We start from the raw sequence: 22,895 nt of genomic DNA, 5'->3' as shown, positions 1-22,895 counted from the left end.
TTAGGAACAGAAACACTTCCGGGTCAAGGGCTTTAAAAGGACTGTGGGAGATCCCAGCAGTGAGCCGAGTTGGGAGGAAGGGTGACTGAGCTGCTGAGAGGTGTGGAGGATTGATTATTGTTATTATTGTGATTATTGAAAGTATAGTGGAGGTGAAGGGGCTTTGTGCACTTTATTATACAAATAAATTAATTATTTGGACTTTTACCTGGTGTCTGACGCATTGTCTGAGGGTTGAAGGGGACAACAGTGCCCCTATCTGTCACAGAAGGCAGAGCTGGGAGTGACGTCACACCCAAGCTAATCACATTCCAGTAAAACATTAGGTAAACCAATATGGACGGATCCAGGAAAACCTTTGTTATGCTTTGTAATGGAAGGTAATTTTCTCTATGACGGGAGGAGGGAATAAAGAGTGCAGATGGGTGTTGGTCGCTTCAGTGCAAAACCAGCTGCAAGGATTTGTTTTTCGAAAGCTGCCAGGAATGTTCTAAAGATACAGCCAAGGCTATGTAAGGAGTTGTTTTTCACTTCGAGGGGCTTCATTGCATGCAACGCTTATTATTGTGTGTCTTCTGGTACTAGGCACCGTCTCGGTCAAGGCCAAGTAGAGGAAAAACAACACTGCATCCCGTGGAAGGGTGTGTGCTGAAACTGATCACTTCTGTATACACTGCTTGCACGTAAGCCGCTTTTGGGCAAGGACACTCAATTAGCATATAAGGGAAGGTTCCGCCCTCAGTTTCTTTGGAAGTTCAACCGTGGGGAACGTGCACACAGCCCGGTATTGGACCAGGCTCACGAGTTGATCCTCTGACGAGACTGACAAGTGGGCTCCCTCAGTCTACTGGTCTAGGATGATGGCTCTGGGTCTTTTGATATTACTGTAAGCATAATCTTGTTTCTGTATGTCTATTGTCACTGCATTATATGTATTTGCATGTTGCTATAATTGAATAAGTATTTGAATGTTGCTATAATTGAATAAGTAAATTTTACTAAAATATCGGACCTTCTCTCTCTGATTCTTGCCTACTTACTCTTTAATCCCTTGAACCATTTTCCCAATTAAAACATGCTTGCTCTATCAGAATACATAGGAGTTGGAAACAACACGCTATTTTGCACATCCAAGCACTGGAGCAACATGTCTATGGCTAGAAGTTGGACAGTGCAGTATGTATGATCTGATGAGACACAAACAGAAGTGCTGATAAACAATATAATAGAACAGCTTTTCAAGTTCCTAGTGTTAGTCACCATTTTAGATTGAAGTCATGATGTAAAGTCAGACAAACTTGGATTTGACAGACCTACCCTGACTTAAGGGAGACTTCCAGTTCAAAATTCTGGCTAGGAATTATGGAAATTCTGACTTCCCACTTCCAATGGAATTCAGCATTAGTTTTGGTATGATTAATGTACAGTCGTGGTAGGTCAGTAGGAACAAGACAGAATACGTGTGTGTGAATGAGAGGGAAGTCAGTGGAATGATGAGGATGAGGGAGTAGAGTTGGCGAAGGTGGATGAGTTTAAATACTTGGGATCAACAGTATAGAGTAATGGGAAGTGTGGATGAGAGGTGAAAAAGAGAGTGCAGGAAGGGTGGAATGGGTGGAGAAGAGTGTCAGGAGTGATTTGTGACAGACGGGTTTCAGCAAGAGTGAAAGTGAAGGTCTGCAGTACGGTAGTGAGACCAGCTAAGTTATATGGGCTGGAGACGGTGACACAGGAGACAGAGCTGGAGGTGGCAGAATTAAAGATGCTAAGATTTGCATTGGGTGTAACGAGGATGGATAGGATTAGAAATGAGGACATTAGAGAGTCAGCTCAGGTTGGACGGTTGGGAGACAAAGTCAGAGAGGCGAGATTGCGTTGGTTTGGACAAGTGCAGAGGAGAGATACTGGGTATATTGGGAGAAGGATGTTAAGGATAGAGCTGCCAGGAAAAAGGAAAAGAGGAAGGCCTAAGAGAGGGTTTATGGATGTGCTAAGAGAGGACATGCAGGTGACGGGTGTAACTGAGCAAGATGGGGAGGACAGGAAGATATGGAAGAAGATACTCCGCTGTGACAATCCCTAACGGGAGCAGCCAAAAGAAGAAGAAAAAGAAGAATGTACAGCTGTGGCCAAAAGTTTGCTGCCTCAGTTTTTATAACGGCAATTTGCATCTACTCCAGAATTTTATGAAGAGAGATCAGATGAATTGCAATTAATTTCAAAGTCCCTCTTTGCCATTAAAAGGAAGTTAATCACATAAAAACCATTTCCACTGCTGTTATGAAGAAGGCTTCAGGGTGCCCAAGAAAGTCCAGAAAGCTCCAGGACTGCAAAGTCTCCCAGCCATCCAAGAACAGTTTGGTGAACAGCAATGCCTTTTCCAGCAGGAGGGAGCACCAGGGCATAAGGCAAAAGTGAGAACTAAGTGGCTCGGGGAAGAAAACATTGAAATTTTAGGTCCATGGCCAGGAAACTCCCCAGACCTGAATCCCATTGAGAACTTGTGGTCAATCCTCAAGAGGCGGGTGGACAAACAAAAACCCACCAATTCTGACAAACTCCAAGCATTGATTATGTAAGAATGGGCTGCTGTCAGTCAGGATTGGGCCCAGAAGTTGATTGACAGTATTCCAGGGCGAATTGCAGTGGTCTCGAAAAACAAGGACCAACACTGCAAATATTGACTCTGTGCATAAACCTAATGTAATTGTCAATAAAAGCCTTTGAAACTTATGAAATGATTGTAATTCTACTTCAGTATACCATGGAAACATCTGACAAAAAGATCTAAAAACACTGAAGCAGCAAAGTGATCAACCCATTTTCTGCAGCAAAGAGCTTTGATATAGTGGTTCCACAGCTCAGAAAATGGTGGCCAATTTTTACATAAATAGATAGTTGAGTGGCCGACTCAATCTCTGTGGGTGTGTGTGCTCACGCTGATGTGGGAGGTTGGTGAGGATCTTTAGAGCCAGACGCACCTGCACGTGAGGGTGCAGTCTGTGTCAGTTGCTTCATCGGCTTCCTATGATTCATGATTGAGATGCTATGCCCATGGAGGCATATAAGGAAGAGCTGGCATGGGGGAAAAAGGAAGAACATAGACTGGCCAGCCTGAGGAGAAAAGAAGAACAGAGGTTTACAGAAGAGGAAGAAAATTGGAAGAGAGACAGGAGAGAGAAAGTGAGAGTCCATACGAGATGGTGGTCAGGACTGGAGCTTCAGGGTGAGGAGCCAAAGAGAGGGTGCTCCTATTGATCGATCACCAGGTTGTAGGAGTGGCCAAACATGCCATGGGACAGGTGGTGGGAGATGTATGCAGATTGGCATGGTGCTCCATGGTTGTCGAAGATACAGCAATGGGACCTGAGCCTGGATAGAATGATTGACTGTATCTGTCAGTTGGGCATCTCCTCAGTTGCCAGTTGTCCCATACAGAATAAGCTGAGGAGATGTTGGCTTTTAGGAGACAGCACTGGGGCTCATGAGTTGATTTTATGGACTGAAGTGTCTCTGAGATTTTAACCTCTTTTATTCAGATTTATTTATGGATTTTTAACTTCCACATCAGAGGTGTCAAACTCCGGGCCTGGTGGGCCACAGTGGCTGCAGGTTTTCATTCTAACCCTTTTCCTCATCGGTGGCCTGTTTTTACTGCTAATTAACTCCTTTTCTGTTCATTTTAATAGCCTTGTTTTTAAGGATTCAGACCTCTGAATTGATTTGTTTTCTTCATTAAATGTCAGCCAAACAGAAAAGAGACATGAAATGAGCCAACAGATGACCAGCTAAACTGGGATTTCAAACTCCAACCAATTTCACTACAACCAGTTTCTTAAGGAGAAGCTGATTCTTGCTGTTAATTAAACCCGTTATTTAGTTCCATGGCTTGTTGCTGCTCTCATTCTGCCACAGCAGACATTTACAAAACTGTTGATTTTTCTGTTTTTTGTAAAAACACCATGAACATATTTTGGTGACCTGAGCAGATCATCCTTACTGAGACCTTCACCTTTCTTTATTTTCAGATATTGTGTGATGGGCACAGGTGAGCTGCTCATGTGGTGACTCGTTTTTGTGTCTCATTATTGTTTAGTTGCTAATTAAGGAAGGAAGAGACAACAAATGGGCCTGAGTCAAGTTAATTAAAATGAAGGCAAAAGAAGTTAATTAGCAGCAAAACTGGTCACTAATGAAGAAGATGGTTAGAATGAAAACCTGCAGCCACTGAGGCCCTCCAGGACCGGAGTTCGATAACCGTGTTCCACATAATTCATAATTTTTTTAGAGATTATTTGTTTATTTATTGAAGATTTGCACTACATTTTTGGACACTATTTGTTTTTTGATGGTTTTTAATAAAAACACTTTTGGCACCTTTATGAGCCTACCCCTTGCTTTGTGTTAGTGTCCACATCCGCTGGCTTATCCTTCATGTACATTATTGGTGGTCGGGGGTTCAAGAAGCTCCTGGAAGCAGCCCAGTAGTGTGGAGCCAACCCACACCATCACAAAAGCCGAATACTTGTGTTGTTTTGCCAGAGATGCCACTTACAGTGACGCCAAGAGGCGTGTTTTTGTTGGAATATTTTAATTAAATGGGATGACCCAGTTGGTGCCCCAACGTCTCATTTGGTCCACGACCTGCCATTCCTGCACCCGGCCTCAGAGTACTTTCATATTTTAGACTAAAACTTCTTGATATTTCTTAAAGGTTTTATTCCTCATTTGATCTAGCACTTTAAAATTGACCACCTCAGTATTCAAGGTGGACACTTTATATCGATTGCCTCTCATGTTTTTAAACTATTTCTGCAAGACTGACACCTGAATCAGGAGGGTAGCTCTTACCGCAGGGCAAACTCCAGGCCAAGTGCATCATAATATCCCCAAGATAGTTTGGGTGTCTCAGCCATCCAAACCACCCAGACACAAGCAGGTTTTTCCCAGTACCTGTCTCGATAGTTTCAAGGTCTGCAAAAGAAAGAAAGAAAGTGATTTTTATGTTTCAGATCCAATCATTCGTGCTTTATTTTACTTTATTACAATAACAATGCCAGCTCAATGGAATTTAATTTGACGAAGCTAATACATACAACCTCAACATCATCAATCAATATTAAAAGGATAAATGTCTGTGTGACCATCTGGCTGATACGTCTCTATCATTCCAACAGAAGGTGCATCAAAAACATTTGTTGTAATAAAATGCATTGCATTCATCATGCCAACAGATGACTCCTCACAAACATAACACTGCTTTTACAAATCCCATACCAAATGGCATATACAGTAATAGAGGTATATGCATTGCACATTCCAACAGATGGCACATCATAAAAATTTGTAGTAATGCATTTTATTATATCTAAAGAAGTTATACTGAAGCTTTATAACATACTGGTGAGGCCTCATTTGGAGTACTGGATGCAGTTTTCATCAAGCTACAAAAATGGACATAGCAGCACTAGAAAAAGTCCAGAGAAGAGCAACTAGGCTGATTCCAGGGCTACAGGGGATGAGTTATAAGGAAAGATTAAAAGAGCTGAGCCTTTACAGTTTAAGCAACATGAGACATGAGTGAAGTGCTTAAAATTATGAAGGGAATTTGTCCAGTGGATCAAGACTGTGACATTAAAATGAGTTCAACAAGAACACAGAGACACAGTTGGAAACTTGTGAAGGGTAAATTTCACACAAACATTAGGAAGTCTTGTTTACACAGAGAACTGGAATAAGTGACCAAGTGGTGTGGTGGTAGAGAGTAGGACTTTAGGCACCTTCAAAATTCCACTTGATGTTATTTTGGAAGAACTGAAGTGGATAGAATTGGTGAACTTTGTTGGGTGCAATGGCCTGTTGTCATGTATATCTCTCTATTATAATAAAGAAATCTTGGGTCAAGACGTAATCTTCTCGGAAGAAACTTTGACGTCCTACGAGACAAGGCAGTGATACAGAAGGACAGCTGTTGTACAGGCTTTTAAATGATCGACGCACAGTGCGACAAGCAGAACATACGGCTCGGCAGCAGGAGCAGCAAGCCAGCATCTGATCCGTCTGCAGCTCCTTAGCGGACGTTCAGCTCCCCTCTTCACAACGCGAGCGGTAGAGACGCGAAGTGGCTGGTGTGTAGCCCTTCCCTTAGGGGGTGGGTGAGCGAAGCAAGGACAGCTTCTGTACGGGCTTTTAAATGATTGATGCACAGAGCGACAAGCAGAACATATGGCTCGGCAGCAGGAGCAGCAAGCCAGCATCTGATCCGTCTGCATCCCCTTAACACGCGTTCAGCTCCCCTCTTCACAACACGAGCTGCAGAGACGCGAAGTGGCTGGTGCCTTAACGTGTCCCAAAGGGTGTGGGCGAGCAAAGCGAGCAGGGGGCAAAGCACCCTAGTTGTTCTGATATTCTAATGGGACCCCTTTGGAAATAACCGCATTAATGTATACATTTGTCATAAAATATGGTCTGATCTTCATCTAAGTTATAATAATGAACAAACACAATCTGGTTTAATGAATAACATGTGATGGACTGATATCCCATTGAGGATGGGGTCAGAGAAATGGAGAGTTGGTTGGATGGATAAGGTGATTAACACTAAACAGTGGCCCCAAGACACAGCACTGTAGGTTTGTACTGTTTGAGCTCAGAATTAGCTCTTCCAAGGGTGTGTTGAGTGTTTGGCCTTTCATGTTGTCTGGACCTCCATTCTTCTCCACGGTACAGTAACATGCCCTGATGTGCATGAGCCATCAAATCCTAAATCCTGTTCATTTGGCTTCCCGGGTGTCAATAAATTGAATGAATCAGTTTAGAAAATGAACAGATATTGAGAGGTTATTCCTCCCTCGCCTTATCCAAAGAGGGGATAAAAAATCCAAGTACTTACGTGAATAGGCTGGATCTTTGGGGTTTAACCTGTAGCCATCTTTTTGTTCTCCAGACAGATAGTAAATCGCAAAGCCAGCCACTGTGAACATCAAGAGAATTTACAATACAGAGATTAAGCACAAATTTTACAAGGTTTTCAAACACATGATAGTGTGGTAGAGAGATGGAATTCAGGGACCTTCTAATCTCAACTTGTTGTTATTTTTAGGATGGACAAGTGTTGGATCGAATAGCTAGTTCTCATCACATCTTTTTAACATTCTAAAAGGCTACTTTTTACAAAATGTAGTTATTTAATGAGGCTATGAAAGCAAGACTAAAATGCCTTATAATTATTTAGACAAAAGCTTCTCTCTAAAGCCACATTACATCCATTCATACTCTAACCCTCAGAGTGTCAGAAGTGGGCTTCACCCCATTCCTTGCTTTCCACTGCCTTTTTCCCTCCCATTTTGTTCTTTGGCATTGAATCCCTTCTTATGCAGAAGTCACGTGATAGTAGGGATGAAAAATGACAAAATGGAGTCTAGGATTAGCTACTTAATTTCATGCCTTTGTGATAACAACTGCCTAGAGCTCACCTTGGTTAGTGGTTAAATATTTTTTTCCTACAATATGGAGTTTTTGACCTTTTGGGTTAATTTTTTACTAGTATCTGTTGTTTTTGTACTTACGTTTATTTCCCATTTTCTGACCTGATGGTTGTTGGAATCTGTTTTTTGGATATTTGAACATAAGAAATGTAACAAATGAGAGGAGACCTTTCAGTCCATCAAGCCTGTTTGTTGAGCTTATAGCTAAGCTGTCTCAATATCTCATCCTGATTCTTCTTAAAGATTGTTAAGGTTTCTGCTTCAATTCCATGTCTCAGTAGTTTGTTCCAGAGTCCCACAACTCATTGCATAAAGAAAGGCTTAATGGCTTCAGTAATAAATGCACTTCCTCTTAATTACCACTGATGTCCTCGAGTAGGTGATGCACTATGAAACTGAAATAAAGTTGCTGGATCTCCTTTACAAATGCCTTTGAGGATTTTGAAGACCTGGATAAGACCTCCACGCAGTCTCCTCTGCTAAGACTTCTCTGGTTTAATTGTCTGAGTCTGTCATAGCAGAACATGTCCTTAAGTCCCATGATGCACTTGGTTACTCTCCTCTGCTTTGTCTTTCTTGTACTGTGGTGACCAGAACTGCACACAGTACTCCAGATGTGGTCTCATTAGTGCATTAAATAGTCTGAGCATAATGCCCCTTGACTTAAATTCAACAGTTTTTTCAATCAATTTTACTGATTTTATTGTAATCATTCCATACAAATAGATCAAGTTTTACAAAAAAAAAAAAAATAGGATTTAAAACAAATCAGAGAAAGAGAGCATGGCCAATAGATTAAAACCTGATGAGTTTAATAGGTGGATACAGACATATGGAGAAGAAAAAGAAATGGGGAGAGAATCTACTTCCTCAGTGCTTTAAGAGCTTATTCTAAAATATTATTGATTAGATCCTGCCAGGTCTTGAAAAAGTTCTGCACAGATCCTCTAAATGAAAATTAGATTTTTTTCCAATTTCAAATAATATAAAACATCGGTTACTCACTGACTTAAAAGAGGAGAGTTAGGATTCCAATAGTGAAGTAAAGGCAACTACAGTTTGTTTGTCCTTCTCCACTTTATGTCCATCTGGGAGAACACCAAACACAGCTGTTAGTGGATCAGGAGGGATTGTGACCCCAAGGCTGTCTGAAAGACACTTAAAAAATTTTGTCCAGAATGATGTTTATTTGGTGCAGGCCCAAAACATGTGACCCAGTGAGGTTGGAGCTTGATTGCAGCGTTCACAAGTTGGATCTTGCCCTGGAAACATTTTGGACAATTTCAAGCAAGACAGATGTGCTCGATATATAATTTTGAGTTGAATAATTGTATGGTTTGTGCATATGGAGCTCGAATGAATTCTCTGCATTGCTACCTTCCACTCCGTTTCTGATATGTTGAGTGAGAGATCCTTTTCCCTCTGTCCTCTTGGATCTTTAAAAGGGAGGGACTGTCAAATATTTTTATATATTTCAGAAATGCTTTCCAGCATAGAGGAAGGTGGGAGATGGGGAAAACCGGGCAGGTTCTGTTTAACAAAGTTCCTAATTTGAAGATAGTGAAAGAAATGTGTTGCTGGGAAATTAAATTTGGAATGTAATTGTTCATAGGATGCAAAGATGTTTTCTATATAAAGATCTCTAAGCAATTTAATCCCAAATGTTTTCCAGACATTAAAAACTGCATATGTTTTCGAGGGTTGAAAAAGGTGGTTCTCGTGCAGAGGTGCCACAGATAAAAGATTCTCCATCTTAAAATGCTTTCTACATTGGTTCCATATTCTGAGTGAGTGAAGCACAGTTGAGTTATTAGTGTATTGGCGATAACTTGCATTTATTGGGGCACAAAGTGGGGAATATAGAGAAAAGTACTGCAGTTTTTCATTTCTATTGCGGACCAAGCCTGCATATGTTCATCGATTTGTGTCCACGTTTTTATAGCTTGTATGTTTGCTGCACAGTAATAAAACTGAAAGTTAGGAAGAGTCATGCCGCCTTCTGTTTTAGGTCTTTGTAGGGTCGCTTTTTGGATACGTGGATGTTTTATGTTCCAAATAAATGAGGATATTATTGAATCTAATTGCTTAAAGAATGATTTATTGATGTATATTGGAATGTTTTGAAACAAAAAGAGAAGCTTAGGAAGGATATTCATCAGCTAGAGTGAGATTGAGGGTTGACCATGCAAGTCTTGCTTAATTTTTCCCATACAGAGGGTGACATTTTGTTGATTAAGAGCTTTATGTTTACTTGTGATGTTTACCCCTAGGTATTTAAACTGATCTGCAATGATACAAGGGAAGGTGTCCAATTTAATATTGTATGCTTGAGAATTCCCTGGGAAGAGCACACATTTATTCAAATTAATTCTGAGGCCAGAAATCTTTGAAAATTCTGTAAGTGCTGTTAGGACTGCAGGCACGGTATTTTGTGGGTCTGATATATACAAAAACTGTATCATCTGCATATAGAGACATTTTCTGTTCCAGTCCTTCTCTGAAAATCCCCTTTATCTGATAAGAATTTTGACAGTGAACTGCCAGTGGTTCAATGGCGATTGCAAATAGCAGTGGTGACAAGGGGCATCCTTGTCTGGTACCACATTCTAGTTTAAAGTAGTCTGAGCAAATGTTGTTAATACAAACTGAAGCTTCTGGATTGGTATACAGTAGTTTGATCCATGCACAAATATTTGGGCCAAACCCGAATTTGTAATATGTAGTGAAAAAGTAGTTCCATTCAATCATCTCAAATGTTTTTTCTGCATCCAACGATAATAATATCTCCGGGGTGTTTGACTTTGCAGGTGAATATATTACATTAAACAGGCGTCGGATATTAGAAGCTAAATGTCGGTCTTTAATAAATCCAGTTTGATCTTGTGATATTACCGAAGGCAGCACTTTCGCCATCCTTCTAGCTAGGACCTTGGAGAGTATCTTAACATCATTATTCAGAAGTGAAATTGGTCTATATGAATCACATTGTAATAAGTTTTAATTTTGTTTAGGAAAGACGGTGATTAATGCTTGGTGAAAAGTTTGAGGTAGAATTTGATTGTCTCTAACTTCTGTAAATGTTGCTAATAAGAGGGGAGCTAGCTGAGTGAAGAATTTCTTATAAAATTCGACAGGGCAGCCATCAGGGCCTGCTGCTTTCCCGCTCTGAAGTGACTTTATAGCATCTAGTAATTCTTATAGCGCCAGAGGTTTATCCAATTCCTCTGCAATAAAAGTATCTATTTGTGGTATCTGTAATGTATCTAGAAATGCATTAGATTATGTGTTGTCTTCTTTGAATTCAGTAGAATATAAGGATTTATAATAGTCCCTAAACGTTAGGGACTTTCAAAACTCGACTTGATGTTTTCTTGGAGGAAGCGAGTGGATAGGACTGGCGAGCTTTGTTGGGCTGAATGGCCTGTTCTCGTCTAGATTGTTCTAATTCTAATGTGTGGATTATATTTTTATGGTCAGTGATTTTATCTCAGTTCGTGTTGGTGATTGCTGGAATTGCATTGAGAACTTCTTGCTTGTGGATTTGTTGAGCTAAAAGCTTATTAGCTTTCTCCCCGTGTTCATAGTAATAATGTCTTGATTTAAAAATGAGTTGTTCAGTTTCTTTGGTTGTTAAGAGGTTGAGCTCTGGATGCAAAGCCTGCCTTTTCCTGTGAAGAGCCTCACTTGGACACCTGGCATGTTCTTCATCTATCCTAGTAATTTCGCTGGTTAGCTCTGATACCTTCTTGGTTTCGAATTTATTTCTGTGGGAAAGATATTAAATAATCTGTCCTCTTAAGAAGGCCTTTAGAGTTTTCCAGAGTATTCCTGCAGAGACCTCTGAGGATGTATTTGTCTCTAGAAAAAAAACTGATTTGTTTTTATATAAATTCTGTACAGTTCTCATCTGCTAATAGAAGTGGCCTAAGACGCCATGTGCGGGATGAGTGTGTGGGGCCTAATGATTTTAGTTCCAAGATCAGAGTGGCATGGTCAGAAATAACAATAGCATCGTACTTGCAAGATTTAATCGTAAGCAAGAAATTATCATCTATAAAGAAATAATCAGTTTTTGAGTAGCAATGATGCACTGGTGAGTAGAAGGAATATGTTCTTGAGTTTGGGTTTAGAAACCTCCAGGGGTCTGATAAGTTGTGGTCAGTTACAAACTGTGCAATTGTCTTTGCAGTGTTAGATGTCACCCCCCCTGTGACAGGAGACCTATCTAAGAGTGAATTTAAAACACAATTAAAGTCCCCAGCCATTATAATTTTATGAGTGTTCACATTGGGAACAGATACAAATACATTTTGCATGAATTCCCCATGATACACATTAGGTGCATGAACATTTATCAAAATCACTTTACAATTAAATAAGTTGCCTATAACAATCACATATCTCCCTTCAGGATCAGATACTACATCTGATACCACAAATGAGACAGTTCTATGGATAAGAATTCCCACACCTCTAGTTTTCTTTGTAAAGCTGGAATGGAACATTTGGCCAGTCCAGTCTTTTTGCAGCTGGAACTGATCCTTGCTTAGTGGGCCTCCTGTAAAAATACTATTTTAGTGTTTAGACCTGTTAGGTGAGAGAATACTTTTGTTCTCTTTAATTCGTGATTCAGGCCTTTAAAATTCCAACTCACAAAGTTAACTGTCCCATCATGGAGACATTGATTCTGAATTTTTGATGTCATTTTGTAGTCTTGACTGGAAGTGAGACAGCTTTAACCTTAATTTCCAATTTTCCCACGAGTTATTGCCATGCAGTCTATTGTTACGTTGTTAAGTTCTAATTATAAGGATTAAAAGGATAGATTAGATATAGCTTGCTCTCTTTCTCCCCCCCTTATTACCCCCCCCCATTTTGCCTCCCCACATGAGGCTGGACCCCACTTCACAAAGTCCCAGTCCTCTGACATACCTAGAGACAGAGCACGTCCAAAGCAAAACAAGCCCCCACGCAGAGGCATTTGAGGATTAAAAAGTAGAGATATCTATTGCCGATAAAGTCTAAATACTATAAGCATAAAATATAATCTTCAACAGTCTTGAAATATTAAGACAGTAAAACCAGGGAATGGTGTTAAAAAGTGGCCCTAGATAAGCATAGTAAACCCTAATGCAATAATAGCAATAACAATAAACCAAGGGTATGATGTTAAACAGTCTCCTTTAGAATAGTTAAAACCCAAAATAAAAAAAAAGAAAGAACTACTTTAATTTCTTCCACCCATACGTGTGTAATTGTAATTACAACATAAACAAAAAGTGGCCGAGAAGAAAAAAGGATGTATAATTATGGTACCAGTATCATTGCAAGTGGATCAGACAGCAGGTGATATCTTTCTGCCATACCATGACAGGATGCGACTCACTATCATATTTCAAAAAAGCGTCGGGATCAGCTTTCTTAATTCCTTTTCTGCTTCCTCCGTGGAGGAGTACATGTGATATTTCTCTTCAATCTCCACTTTCAGTTTGGCAGGATACAAGAGGCCATATCTGATATCGGCTTTCCATAACCGCTGTTTAATGTTGTAAAAAGCTGCACGTTTAGCAGCTGTTGAGGGTGAGAAATCAGGGAAAATACGAATGTGGTTATTTTCAAATATAATCTCTTGTTTGTGTCTGAGAAGTGCCGTCACATCAAGCTTGAATTGTAATCTCTCGACGCGGACAATTAAAGTCCTAGGTTTAGAGGTGTTTGATTCCCGTATGCAATAAGCTGCCGCTATCTCTGTATCTGATTTAAAGTCCTCTCCAATTATTTTTGAGAATAGTTCAGCTACGAGTTTCACTGGGTTTGGACTTTCGCGATTCTCAGGTAGACCTTCGATTCTAATATTATTCCTTCTGCATCCATCTTCCAGAGCCGCAAGTCTGTCTCCGAGATTTTTTGCATTCGGAATTCGCAGCTGTAGCTTTTCCATTGGCGTTAAATGCCAAATGTCCTGCTGTTTTAATTCGAGCCGTGAATGTCTGCTTAACGTCTTCCAGCTGATCAGCAACTTCTCTCAGTTTAGACTCATTTTCCTGATTGTGTTCCTCAATTTTTCTCAGCATATCTTTAAAGACTGCATCAAAACGATTATATATACATTTTCCCAAGTCTTTATATTCCTGCCGCATCTCTTGCAGCTCCAACCGCAGCTTCTCATTTGTCTTCTCATTTTTCTTGAACAAGTCATTTATTTCTTTCTTCATATTTCTCTGAATGTCTTTCTTGAGCTCACTTATGGCGATCATTTCCTTCAGTTCGGACAAATCATTTCGGCTTTCGTGCTCCGCGGGTGGAGTGACAATCCCCGTTACAGCCGTGAGGAGTAGATGAATGTGCGGACTGCAAGGTTATCTCTAATTTCAAGTGATCTTCTGGAACAGTGAGTTATCGTGACCTGCATCACTTGCACCTTCGCTCCCATTTTCGCTCTCGACTGGAGATGATGTAGTGAAACAGGGTCCTGGGAAGTCTGTGCTTTCACCTGCCTGTTCCAGGTCAGTCTCTGAAAGGCCGTACCTTGCACTTGGGCCTGATGCCTGTTTAGACTTGAGTGTATTTTTAGGTTTCTTTTCTGTTTCTTTTTGACCCCCTTTCTTGTTACTCATGTTTATATACTGTAGTAGGAACTCCTTTGGTTAGGTAAATACAGGATACCACGGGATAATAAGAAATAAGAGAAAAAATAAAACCGCTGCAACGGAGCTCCGTTTCAGACGCCCTTCTCCCGTAACGGACGAGACCCCTTTGTTCAACAGTTTTTATGATATAACCTAACATTTTATTTGCCTTTTTAATTTTTTCTGTGCATTGCTTAGTCAATGAAAATATTGTGTCAGCATAAACCCCTAAATCCCTTTCAGATCTCTGTACCCTTGGTGTTCTGTCAGTTTTGTGATGTCTACAGTGTCTCGTTTCAGAATCCATCTTTGGTATGGGATGAATGAGTCGATGGCTTTTTGAAAGTCGAAGTGAACGATGTCACATGCTTTGTTTTTGCCAACTATTCTGGTTGAATCTGGAAACAAAAATCAAAAAGACTGGTTTGGCAGGCCCTTCCTCTCATAAACCCATGCTGGCTGTTATTTAGTATAGCAGAATACCCGCGGTTCGCAGCGGAGAAGTAGTGTGTTAAAGAAGGTACGAAAAAGAAAAGGAAAAATTTGAAAAACAACGTAACTTGATTGTTAATGTAATTGTTTTGTCATTGATATGAGTGTTGTTCTCATATCTATCTATCTATCTATCTATCTATCTATCTATCTATATATATATATATATATGTTGTTTTCATATCTATCTATATATATATATCTATCTATCTATCTATATATATATGTTGTTTTCATATCTATCTATATATATATCTCTATCTATCTATCTATCTATATATATATATATATATATATACCCGCGCTTGGCAGCGGAGAAGTAGTGTGTTAAAGAAGGAAAGAGAAAGAAAAGGAAACATTTTGAAAATAACGTAACATGATTGTCAATGTAATTGTTTTGTCACTGTTATGAGTGTCGCTGTGATATATATATATATATAGCAAAATACCAGCGCTTAGCGATGTCATGTGTTAAAGAAGTTATGAAAAGAAAAGGAAACATTTTAAAAATAATGTAACATGATTGTCAAAGTAATTGTTTTGTGTATTTGGCAGCGTCACAAAGTTTTTTTCGTCTAGCTGCATCAGAAAATGTACCACAACGTCTGACACGCCTCCTTTTTAGTGTTTTCTCACAGCTTGGATTGCTGCTGTCATATATATATACACACACACACACACACACATACATACATATATATACACATACATATCTACATATCTATATACATATCTACACATACACACATATATATATATATATATATATACATATATATATATATATATATATATATATATATACATACCTATCTAGGTGTATAGCTTTGGTCACTGAGTGCAAGGGAAAAATAATAAAATATAGTCTATAAGTTATTAAACAGTAAAACATTAACGTTTTAAGAAGTACAGGTACATTGAGCACTACTGGAGTGGTTTCAGGTAAACTACATTTTAAAGACTGTGTAACACAACAGGTAAGTAACTAACAGCAGCTAAAATGTATATGGATCATCTCTCGGTAGTAGATCCCTTTGAAAGGCGCTACACGACGGCTGTGGTATAGAAATTACATTTTCTATGTGAACGTTCAAATTTGTGCCTGTGGTAATGTGCCTTACCGGCATTTAAAGAAAATTAGTTTTGTGTCCTCTGCAGTGTTAAGAGAGAAAGGCTTTGGTTTGGGATAAAAGGAAAAAAGGTGTAAAGAAAGGAAAGTTGCCTTTTTCTTTTATATAGTATAGAGAGATGTGTTCGCTGACGTTATGATCGCCTTGTGTAGACTGGTGAGACGTCCCCGCCATTAATCGGCTGTGATGGCACTGTCAGTCCTCCACTCGTGTGCGTGTTTCATAATCCGAGGTGAGGACCTCATAATCGTATACGTGCAAAAGAAAGTGTGAATCGCCTTAATATTATTTTGCCGTGGTGTAGAAAAGGGGTCCCGTGTTTGCACTTGTCTGGGCTATAGCGCAGGGGGAGGATGAAAAAAATTAAAAGTGCTCACTTTGACTTAAAGCAGAAGCGCAGTCAGCGTCTCAAAGGCGGCACAGCTATGCACGCGCTGGCTGCTCGACTTTTGCTGGGCAGGAGACCCTTTTGCAGACACGTTCATGATATCAAAAGTCTCAGCGCTCTTTGGAGGTCATTCATATATTATATATATAGCAAAATCCCCGCGTCTCGCAGCGGAGAAGTAGTGTGTTAAAGAAGTAATGAAAAAGAAAAGGAAACATTTTAATAATAACGTAACATGATTGACATTGTCATGAGTGTTGCTGTCATATATATGCCTGCCTAAATAAGTCACCCTCGCTTTGCTCTTACTTTATTTACCGTTCATTTAATCATGGCTATTGGCGGAAAAATTATAAAATGGAAGGAGGATGGCTTTACCAAAACAATTATTGATGGCGAATCGATTATTCATAAAGCTTGAATTGGTGATGTTTTTCTGTGTTAACCTCATATTTTTTCAGACTTCTTCTCAAACTAAGGTGGTGCGAGGATAAAATGAATCGGGATGCGCTGATCAATGTAATCGGTGTACAGTACCAGGAAATCATGCATTGACAAAAGCTCCCTTTGCTTGTAATGCAAAGTGTGATTAAATGCATTATTTTTTAACGCGTTATGGAGCACATGCATCGAAGCTTCTCAGCTGTGCTTGTGCTAAGAAAAGGACAGATTTTAAAAATAACGTAACACGATTGTCAATGTGACCTTTTGTAAGTAGTGTCTGGAGGATTCAGTGTGGAGAAACTCTATAGAGACAGCGTGTGTATTAACTTGTGGATTTTTCTGTGAGTATTTGGTGGCAGTCTGACGTGTTGCTTCGGAAGACGGCGTTAGCTGCAGAGCTCAGCTCAGACCGAAATTAGATGAATGGGAGGGGAGATGATGACGTGACTCCCCCACCCGCCTTAACTGTCAATCCCCCACAAACACAGTCTCGGAATTTGCATAAGCACACCCCTTCACCTACAATTTTAACTTAGTTATAAAGTGATCAAAACTCGTTTATATCCTCGTCCTCTCATTAAACTTGTATCCCGATTACCTGTGGGCATGTGAAACGCCAGCGGTAGCCTGTCTATGAACTTAGTTTAAAGTTTAGGTTTACACCTTGCTTTCTTTCCGAGGCAGCAACACTCATGAATATGGTAGTATATGTCACTCGCTCGCTTCTTATTGTTTTTCGCTGTTCTCAATTATATAATGCATGTTTTCTTAAGCGCTTTTTGCAGGTCTTCCTGGTTTTCTACGCACTGCGTTGACAATCAGTTCACGTGATTACGTGGGAGGCGTGATGATGTCACACGAAACTCCGCCCTTCCAGCTCAACTCCATTACAGTTAATGGAGAAAAATACCTTCCAGTTATGACCATTAGGCGTAGAATTTCGAAATGAAACCTGCCCAACTTTTGTAAGTAAGCTGTAAGGAATGAGCCTGCCAAATTTCAGCCTTCTACCTACACGGGAAGTTGGAGAATTAGTGATGAGTGAGTGAGTGAGTGAGTGAGTGAGTGAGTGAGGGCTTTGCCTTTTATTAGTATAGATGTTATTTTCATTTAGATAATTTTCTAATTTCTTTCTTTTTATAGTTTCCATAATTTTGCATAGTACAGAAGTAAAACTAATTGGTCTGTAATCATTTTGTGTCCCTTCTTAAACGGAGTCAGGTTTGCAACTTTCCAGTTGTAAGAAGATTAAGAGGAAACATGATTGAAGTGTTCTGAATTATGAAGGGAATTAAGTGGATCGAGACGGTGACTTTAAAATGAGTTTATCAAGAACACGGGGACACAGCTGGAAACTTCTTAAGGGGACATTTAACGTAAAACGTTAGGATGTTTTTCTACATTCACAGAACCACAGACACATGGACAATGTAATGAGGTAGTGTGGTAGACAGTAGAAGTTTAGGGGCCTTCAAAACTCAACTTGATGTTATTTTAGGAGAATTAATAATTAGAACCGGCGAGCTTTATTGGGCGGAATGGCCTGTAATTGTCTCAATTTTTCTAATGTTCTAAGTGGGACAGTTGGCTCTCACATTGCCTGGGCTAAATACTAGCCAGCTGTTCTTTTCAGACTAAAGTGACTAAAATGATAATTGTACTCCTGTACTCAGATGGCTGTGCCATTTCTACTCTCTTTCTACAGAACAGTCCCACACTACAGGCTGAGGCTAATGTGTAGTGAAACCAACACTAAATTGGCATTGCATCTGATTTTTTCAATCACTAAACTCACTTAAATGAATTTGTTTAGGTTTTTAAATTTTTTTTCAGAGGAGGAAAATAAGGAATACAATCTTGTTCACACTACTCAATTTACCTTCACTTTTATACAGTAGCAGCTGAGTAATGCAGGTAGCCCCACAGCATCACGTTTCAGATCAGTTCCATTCACATCACTGATGCGGAGTGCACTGCATTTTTTTTTTTGTTTTTATTTGAATTATTATCTATACATATGCTTCCTCCCACAGTCCAAAGACATGCAGTTTAGGTGCATTGGCGATCTTAAATTATCCCTAGTGTGTGCTTGGTGTGTGTGTGTGTGTGTGTATGTGCGCCCTGCACGGGGTTTGTTTCCTGCCTTACACCCTGTGTTGTCTGGGATTGGCTCCAGCAGACATCCACGACCCTGTAGTTAGGATATAGCGGGTTGGATAATGGATGGATGGATCTATACATATGTATAAAATCCATCGTCTGTCTGTATGTCTGTCTGCTTTTCAAGAGAGAACTGCTTAACGGATTTAAATCATGTTTTATTGTATAATTTGCTTAAACATTCCGGTTGATTTTGTGACTTCTCTCATCGCGCTAAGTATCAGAGTTTGCTTGTGGTAGTGATTTATTCACGTGAATCCCAGAGAAAGGCTGCAGGCTGAAGGAAGTGGGACCTCAGGAGTGGGGAGCCAAGCCTCACTCACGCACCAGCCTCTGTTCGAGTTGCTCTACCTCTCACCATGTATTGGAGTGCATCTTGCCTCCGCTTAGCTAGCGATACCTGCTTGTTTAGCAGACATTATCATCTAGTAACGTTTGACTTTTTTGAGAGAGAGATCACAGGTACGTGTGTTATAGAGGGTACCTGCTCATGGCCACGTTCTTTTCTCCCCACATGGGGGTTGCTCTCCTGTCAGAGCTGAATACAATTTGACCTACGTTCTGCTTGGCCAGATTTTTAAAGTTTTTCCTGTTTCACTACTACATGGGCAGAGCTGCATCAGCTATCCATCCATTTTCCAACCCGCTGAATCCGAACACAGGGTCACGTTGGTCTGCTGGAGCCAATCCCAGCCAACACAGGGCACAAGGCAGGAACCAATCTCGGGCAGGGTGCCAACCCTCCGCAGGACACACACAAACACACCAAGCACACACTAGGGCCAATTTAGAATCGCCAATCCACCTAACCTGCATGTCTTTGGACTGTGGGAGGAAACCCACGCAGAAACTGGGAGAACATGCAAACTCCACGCAGGGAGGACCCAGGTCTCCTAACTGCGAGGCAGCAGCGCTACCACTGCGCCACCGTGACGCCCAGGGGACAGCTAGTCCTTCATAAAAGATAGAGACATTGAAATGCACCACCTTAAACTTTATCTTTGTAACCTGATGGTGTGGTGTCTTTGGGTCATTTTAAGTGACGGGTTGACCCAAGAGTGCAATCCAGTGTTCACAATGGGGAAAACCAAGATCCTGTACCAAGATCTCCAGGAAAGAGAGTCCCCAGTAACCGCCATTTTTGATGATAGCTGGTAGTTGCTGAAGCTTTTGAACCCAATTGTCCCAAAGGGTAACCACAGAGGAAGACATTCAGCACTGTAGTCTGTCTGTGGTCTGGCACTGTGTCTCCACACACCCCACTGAATCACACCCTACACCTAACAGCAAAAATGAAAATTGAACATATGTATGTAAAATGACATAGTTGGTTTCCTCATAGCTTCTCACTTCAAACAGTGTCTTAAGGTTATTAAGCTTGGTGGGGAATATCAAGGACACTCACAGTACAGCAGCAGGATTGGAGGGACTGCCCAGTAGCACAGCTGGAAAGGCCGGTGAAGGAGGTAGTAAGCCTGCAGTGTGGAGAAGAACGGAATCCACAGGAACTCCCCGAGTGTCATTGTGAAGCCAATCCCATCTTCAGTGTACTCCTTTGTGAACAGAATGGACTCCTACGGGGGAACAGAGAAGGAGAGACACATACAATTAAGTCATTTTGCCACAGCAAAATAAAAACCTGGTAACTGGCGGAAGATTTAGACTTCACGCGGACAGCATTCACCTCCTTTGTGTTGTTCTGGGTGACACAGTAATTACAGTGGCCTTTCTTAGTAATTACACGCATTGCAATTGGGCACTAATTAGGGTGACACTTATATTCATTTACATATGGAAATGGGCACCTTCAGGAAAAACGTCCCAGTATTTATTTGTCATGGAGGTGATGTTTAAAATGTAATTATCTCTTTTCAGATAAAATGCTTAATTACCTTTGATCTACTCCAGTCCTCAGGGGTAAATAAACACTTAAGATCCTGTACAGCTCAGCAGGAAAATAATATCATCAATATGATGAGGACCCCGGACACGGACAACGATCAAGTGGATCGAGATAGTGACTTTAAAATTACAACAAAGGGACACAGTTGGAAACTTCTTAAGGATAAATTTCACTCAAATACTTAGACAAAGAACAATAGACTCATGGAGTAAGTGACCAAGTAGTGTGGTAGACTCTAGGACTTTGGGGGCCTTCAAAACTCAACTTGAGGTGTTAAGTGGAGAGGAGTGTTGAGTTTTTTTGGGCTGAATGGCCTGTTCTCATCCAAATTGTTCTAATGTTCTCACCCGTACTTTCCCTACACTTGTTGGGCTGTATCTGGACTCACTCAGGCAGTTCAGATCACCCAGCATTTGAAGGTTTGTGGGGTAGTACAGAGCAACCAAACGATTCCCCAAAAAGGGACGTGTTCTGGTCTAACAGTCTAATGGGATTGAACCTCCTTAGTCTTGAGCAGAGTCTGCCACATGAAGATTGAATCCAGTGCAAGAGACGCCACTGAGATGGAAGGATGTGGGAAGGCAGCTTCTTTAGGACACTGCCTCCCCCAAGAAGATAGATGGCAGCCTTCCTGGACTGCAGCTGCGCCCCGGATTCCCACAGGACACTATGGGACATGGAGTTCAGCAACAAAGCCCTGCTGGGTACCGCGGGTGTCGACAGGGGATGCTGTGGGAAGATGGTGGGAGATGAAGTTCTCACCAAACCCGGAAGTACTAGCGGATCATGAGGACGGAAACCTCAAAGTACTTCTGAGCTGTTTAAAAACTTGAATTCTCCATCTGACTCGGAAGTGCTGGAAGGTCAGATGAACAGAAGAACAGAGCATTTCCAGATCAAGGACTACATAAAGGACTGCGGAAAACCCAGCAGGTGAGCCAGAGTCGGGTCGAGGTGGACGAAGTTTGCTGGGAGGTGTGGAGGAGATAGAAAAAGTATTGTGCTTGTTTTTCGCTTGTTTATTGGTGGCTGTGGCGCTTGAAGGGCACTGCAAAAGAAAAATAAGAAATAAAACATCTTCTTAGCTCTTTCAGCTAGTGTCCTGTGTGTCTATCTGTTGGGTTTAAGGGGCAACAGTGACCCCTAGCGTCCACACCAAGTAGAACTGATGCAATTATTGTACCGTTTATCAGGACTTTAGTGTAAATTAACGGTGTGATGGATGGCTGGGAACCTTGCCTCACCGGGAGGCCTGGAAAAGCAGGGGACCGGGAGAGGGGCAATTCCTTCCCCAAGACGCAAGAGGGCAGCCGTCCTGGATTGTGTGGGAGCCATAGAACTGGAAAGCTCAACCCTGTGGAGATCCATGGCCACTGCCAGGAAGCAACCGAAGGACTATGGAGCCTTGGACTGCAGCACTTCCACCACACTGGGCGGAACCAGACCAGGAAACAGGTACACCCAGAGTGCTTCCAGGTGCCCATGCAGCATTTCCGTCACACCAGGAAGTGCTGCAAGAAGGTCATCAGGGAACACCTGGAGCACATCCGGGTGCATTATAAAAGGGGCCGCCTCACTCCATTCAGAGAGTCGGAGTCGGGTGGAAGAGGACGGAGCTTGCGAGAGAGGAATGGAGGAGGCAGTAAAGTAAAGTAAAAAGAAGTAAAAAGGACTGAGCCTTGTGAGTTCATTGTGGCGGCGTAGTGTTGTGTTGTATAAAAGAACATAATAAACGTGTGTGTTGTGGACATCTGGCTGTCTCAGTGTCTGTCTGTGTCCGGGTTTCTTTCCACAACAGATAAACCAAAGTTATTTCTTCACGTTCTTTATGGTTTATATTAATTTTCCACATGAAAGTGCATTCTAAAGCAGAGTATGTTTTATAAATAATAAAAATAAAACTAGTCTGCTCTTGTGTCTTTTCTACTACAATTTAATGCATACCGGGGTTCCAATGTGTGAAAAAGAAATCCTTAAAACTTACTGATTATTGTAGCAAAGGGTTTCGATTTAAGAAAACGTACCTTCTGCCTTTCTGTAGCCTGCTTGTGACAACACCAATAAACTAGAAATATAAACTTTGTCACAGAATCTTGGAACTATTTTCTTGAGGTGGGATACGTTTCTTGCTCGTTTCTCTGCTCACGGCGGGCGTCTTGGTCAAAGTTATGACAAGCTCCCACCTCGCCCAGCTAAGTTTTTCTTTTCTGATTCAGTTTTTTCAACAGCTATACACTCTGCCTTGGCTTGTAACAACAGACA

The 22,895-nt window shown here is 40.9% G+C and overlaps 1 protein-coding gene across 1 annotated transcript in view; it reads right to left on the bottom strand.

The window, feature by feature from the left end:
* The window catches only part of si:ch1073-429i10.1 (delta(14)-sterol reductase TM7SF2), a 68,648-nt gene that overhangs the window by 6,589 nt on the left and 39,164 nt on the right, over nt 1-22,895 (bottom strand). The window contains exons 9-11 of the mRNA XM_039768078.1: nt 20,136-20,304; nt 6,893-6,973; nt 4,852-4,974 (exon numbers count right to left, since the gene is read on the bottom strand). Coding sequence (XP_039624012.1) covers nt 4,852-4,974; nt 6,893-6,973; nt 20,136-20,304 — 373 coding nt within the window. The remainder of the gene's footprint in view (nt 1-4,851; nt 4,975-6,892; nt 6,974-20,135; nt 20,305-22,895) is intronic.

The sequence above is a fragment of the Polypterus senegalus genome, chromosome 11, assembly GCF_016835505.1.
Source record: "Polypterus senegalus isolate Bchr_013 chromosome 11, ASM1683550v1, whole genome shotgun sequence".
Taxonomy (NCBI): Eukaryota; Metazoa; Chordata; class Cladistia; order Polypteriformes; family Polypteridae; genus Polypterus; species Polypterus senegalus.
The sequence above is the reverse complement of the archived record's forward strand: the minus strand, read 5'-3'. Positions and strand labels throughout refer to the sequence as shown.